Below are 4796 nucleotides of genomic sequence, written 5' to 3'. Positions count from 1 at the left end.
TTACCGTGTGCTTTCTCAGGTATTGGGTTGATTTGTTGTTGTTGTTGTTTAAAAAACCCTATTAGATTTCCTCCCCCCCCCTTTTTAACATTTTTTAAAATTTAATAATAAGGAACTAGTAATGGTGGTATGTAAAATGAACCAGAGTTATAGAAGTCTGTAAGCAAACTGATTACATACATAACACAATTTTGTCAAGTTAGAGGAAAAAAAGAATCACATGGTATTTAGTGGAATGGTGGTCTTGATAGTATAAGATGAGAATGAAAAAAGTCTGTCTGTCTGTCTCTCTCACACACAGACACAGATAGACACACACATTTGATTTAGCATTCCAAAACACTGGGTCAAGCAACAAGGGAATATTTTTGTCAGGCTCAAAACAATTCTAGTGCACCCTTGATTTTTTTAAAAAAACAACCCTATTATTGTTTCTATTTGTCTCTCCACACAGCTGATGGGAAAAAAATACGATGTCATCAGTACAACATTGTCTAAGATATTATTCTGATAAATTGCTAAATCTTTGTTTCTGTTTCTATAAGGTCCTGTAAAACAGCCCAATTTGAGGCACAGACTTTGTTTTTGATAGCAGGAAGAAAGAAAGTCTTCCTACAATGAGAGTGGCCAGAGATGTTTGCTCTTAAAAGTATTCCCCTTTATTTCCAGGATTTACTGAGAGTTTCTGCAGAACACGCTAACAAATCAAAGAGTTCATACAAATAGGGCCAGATAGTTTAGTTTTACTTTGTTTTTCTTCCCTCTTATGAGTTGGCTATTTCTGCTGTTTACAGAAAACAAATTCCTGTAATCATATTCCAAGGACGAAAAAAACCAGGTACTCTTCTTAACCAATTTAAATGCACAGCAAGTAGTGAGAATGAAACAGTTGGAAGTGAATTGGACAAAAATATATTGACCGGCAGAGGATATCAGTTTCTTGAAGAAATTTTCTATGCAATAATGTGTGCGTTTGTGATTTCTGAGTATTAAATGTTTTTTTCTGAAAATGTATTGGAAGAGTCTGATGCACAGATGAAAAGAAAATGCAAGTAAATGGCAGAGTATTTAATTAATAGGAGAACCCGTATTCCCTTTCATTGAGACAGTTGTGCAAAGAGGAAGCCTTGATTGAAGAATATAATATTCTGCATATTGGTTTATGTAACAATTTTTATGACAATAGATTAAAAAAAAATATTCAGACTTTCACTATGTATTCATATAAACCAATAGCTACTTTCTGAGCATTTATCAGTATTTCTTGTTAGAATTTTTGGTAGATGTCACTATAGACTATTATTAGTATTTTTCAAGTATATTTTCATGCGGAAATATATTTTCAATATATCTCTTGGTATTGCCTGCAGTGGTAAAATTGCTACTGCAGATAAATTACCTTAGTTTTGATTATTAACAGGGGTTGTGTTTAGCAAAAGATCAGCTCCCTAATGAGATTCCATGCACTCTGCAAATCTATTTTTTTTTCTTATTTCAGGTAATAGTGCCCTTCAAAATAATTTTAAAAATGGCATCAAGGAATCTTTACTTTAAAGAATGCCTTTAACATTTTGAAATTATTAAAATGTTAGTATTTTGTCAATTTATCTGAAACTATTTTAGGATTCTAACTTCAAATTTCCCATTGTATGATCTCAAAAATTCTGTGATCTTAACACATTGTCTTATTGACACAGATGTGATTTGAAGCTTCTCATATGCTAGAAAAGCTCATAAAGCATTGGGGACTTCTGGGGTTTATAAAATCCATTAGATGTCAATTTTTGGATGCATGAGGAATTGATCTTTTCTTATTACTAAAGTGCAATAGGGTACAATAGTGGCTGAATCAGTTGAAAAAACAGAAGTTATAGATAACATGTTTATAATACCTTAGGATTTATGTTGGGTATAGGTAGTCACTCCTTGTTCTTTTAATGGGAAAGAAAACTTGCTGTCACACAGCACAGGAGCCTATAGGTTTATATCCTACAGTCATACCTTTCTTTTGCTGCTGTCCTTCATGACAGTTTCCTTGTGCACATAGAAGAATTGTCTAAACTCCCTCCTGTTTTGAAATTAAGATGATTGTGTTACACTTTTCAGCAAATTAAGAATGTATGTTATTGTGTATTCTATAATATTCTATCCACTACTTAAGGTCCCCCAGAAATTTTCAAGATCTTGAAGATAAGCTTGTAAAGAACGTTTATTATTGTAAATAAGTTTTTTTTATTTTGACATCTTTTTACAAGTTGAATGCATTTGTATGTAAATACCTGCAACCTTGATTTTTTTTAAAAAAATCAGATTTCTATTAAATGTAAAATTATATTGATTGTAAACATTGTATAGATATAAACAAAATAGTATTTTATTTTTAAACATGTACAGTTTGTGCACTATCATTTTGTGTTCTGCTTGTGCTTTGTAATTCTTCCCCTGCAGGAAAAACAAAAAGCAAAAGCAATTATCTTACATTTAAATACCATACCCAAAGTTTAAGATTGTAATTTTTAAGAAGGTAAACAACTAAAAAGGCCAGCAATTTTGTCTGTGGTTTCCCACTAATTTGTTCCAATTTCATTTGTCCACCTGCTCAGCCATAGCGAGAACCTCAAAATAGCTAGACTGATTCTTGGACACAACATAGAATGTTGTCAATAGTGGGTCAGAGCATGGCTTTGGTTGCTATGCATGGACAGTAGTTTTCAGATCTATTGATCAGCAAGTTGATAGGAAAAGACATTTGGGACTGCTACATTTTTAGAAAATGTGACTTGGAGTACGGTGTATTTAGGCTGTGTAATGCTTTGGCTTGATTCCAAAAAGAGACCCAGAACAGTGTTTTTCAAACATGGCAACTTTAAGATGCTAACTGGGAATTCTGAGAGTTGAAGTTTAGGCATTTTAAAGTTGTCAAGTTTGAAAAATCTGACCCAAAACATTCATTGGAAAAGATATGGTTCCTTTGCTGAAGTGCTACATTAGGACTCCTGCACCCCCTTGCACTCTTTTGGAATATGATGCAGAAACGCCACCCAGGCACACATAAAAGACCTCTGGATGGAAAATAAAGTCTCCTTTGTTCTTAGATTTCCTTTAAATATACAGCAGGTTTAACCTAGCGAAAAGCAGAATTCTAGTGTTTAGTATTTTTTTAACCAAAGTGAATTGATAAGAAAATTGGGCTGTCGTTAGCTGTCAAACAATCAATAAGAGAAAGTCCAAATATACTTAAAGGTTAAACACTTTTAAGTAATTCAAATTGATAATACTGAGACATGCTTTAATTTAAATTTAGCAAAGCATGGCACAAACATCTACACAGCATCCCCTGAATATAATTCTGGGATTAAGCAATAGGGGAGACGATTGGATCTTTTCTGTTTTACCCACATAACAGTTATTTTGCACGATCTTAAAATGTATTGCATAAAGTAATTCTGACTAATCAAGCAACAGAACATAAGTACAGTGGAACCTTCATACTCATTAATTGGTTCCAGGAGATACGATGAGTACCAAACACAATGAGTACCAAACAAATTTCTCCCATAAGGAATAATATAGTGAGTCACAAGGCAACTGGCCCCAACAAATTCTAGCTTATGCATCGAGTACCAAACAAACATGAGTACTGGGATTTAAAAAATTGTGTCAAAATGCATTGAGTACCAAATTCAATGAGTTTCAAAGCAATTGAATACCAAGGTTCCACTGTAGCCAAAAGGGCTACAGTGTGCATTTGGTAAATTACAAACTCAGAAACATCAATGCTGGGAATAAACCCCATTATAAGAAAGTGAAGAATGGCCTCAGGGAGCCTATAAACACCTCAGCTTGATTAGTCTCAATATAATGCATTATTATACTATAGATCTGATCCAGCTGATGTTGAGGATATGATTTGGCTGTTTTTTTTCCTATATGGGAATTGTTTCCAAGAAGGTTCTTTCCAATGTGTACTTGGTGGTCTGTTCTGACTGCTCCACATAGCAAATTTCACTGAGAAGCGTCGAACACTGTTCTTATCCTGTAGCTCAAAAGACAGGAATCTTGTTCCTTGGCACAGAATCCAAGTCATCATCCAGGGTCAGCAGGCCCTAGAGCAAGAAAATATCACAGGCACATCAAAAAATCAGTATGTTTTTTTTTCTTGGTACAAAATGGAAGAATAAGCAGAAATGTCTTATCAGTTTTGTAGTCAGGATAGTTCTGGCATGTTACTCCTAGAAATCTGAATAACAGCTATTTTTCCCACTGCACATAATCCTTATTTCAGGATTTGGTGATACAAATACCATATTGTAAAATGTCACTGTGAATAGCAAACTGATTTGCTGAGGGCCAAGAATCCTGTGTTTTCCATAATTTCCATAATTCCATAAAAACCATAATTTTAATGTTTTGTATTGTACACTGCCCAGATGTGCTCTGTGAGGGAGATGGGTGGTCTCCAAATGTAAGCTATAAAAGAATCAAAATTACAGTGCAGGCATTCTGATGTCTAATGCAAGCATGTAAGCCATAACAATTAATGTGATTTCCCTCCCCTGGTGGACACCCATGTTACTTTAACTCTATAAAGAATCTGAGATACAATCTGGTCCAACTGGTGACAAAGGGAAAATAATTTATACTACATTCAGATTTTCTCATGTGGGGAGTTTAAATCAGAAACCTTTAAATGTAGCCCAAATAGCTTCTGGAAGTGCTCCCTCCAAGGATATTTCTCCAAGCCAAGAATAACAACAGCAACAATGAAAAGCAAGCTGGCTAAATAGGAGTGTTGT

At 34.2% G+C, this 4796-nt stretch overlaps 1 protein-coding gene across 2 annotated transcripts in view; it reads right to left on the bottom strand.

Moving 5' to 3' along the window:
* Positions 1–149: 149 nt before the first annotated feature.
* SIDT1 (SID1 transmembrane family member 1) overlaps positions 150–4796 on the bottom strand; it is a 71157-nt gene continuing 66510 nt past the window's right edge. For both annotated transcript variants that reach the window (XM_081940515.1, XM_081940516.1), the window contains one exon: positions 150–4106. In XM_081940515.1, coding sequence (XP_081796641.1) covers positions 4044–4106 — 63 coding nt within the window. In that variant the 3' untranslated portion in view covers positions 150–4043. The remainder of the gene's footprint in view (positions 4107–4796) is intronic.

Source organism: Natrix helvetica (genome assembly GCF_964273705.1).
Source record: "Natrix helvetica genome assembly, chromosome: 2".
In the NCBI taxonomy this organism is placed as follows: Eukaryota; Metazoa; Chordata; class Lepidosauria; order Squamata; family Natricidae; genus Natrix; species Natrix helvetica.
Note: the sequence above shows the minus strand (reverse complement) of the source record. Positions and strands in the feature narration are given on the sequence as shown.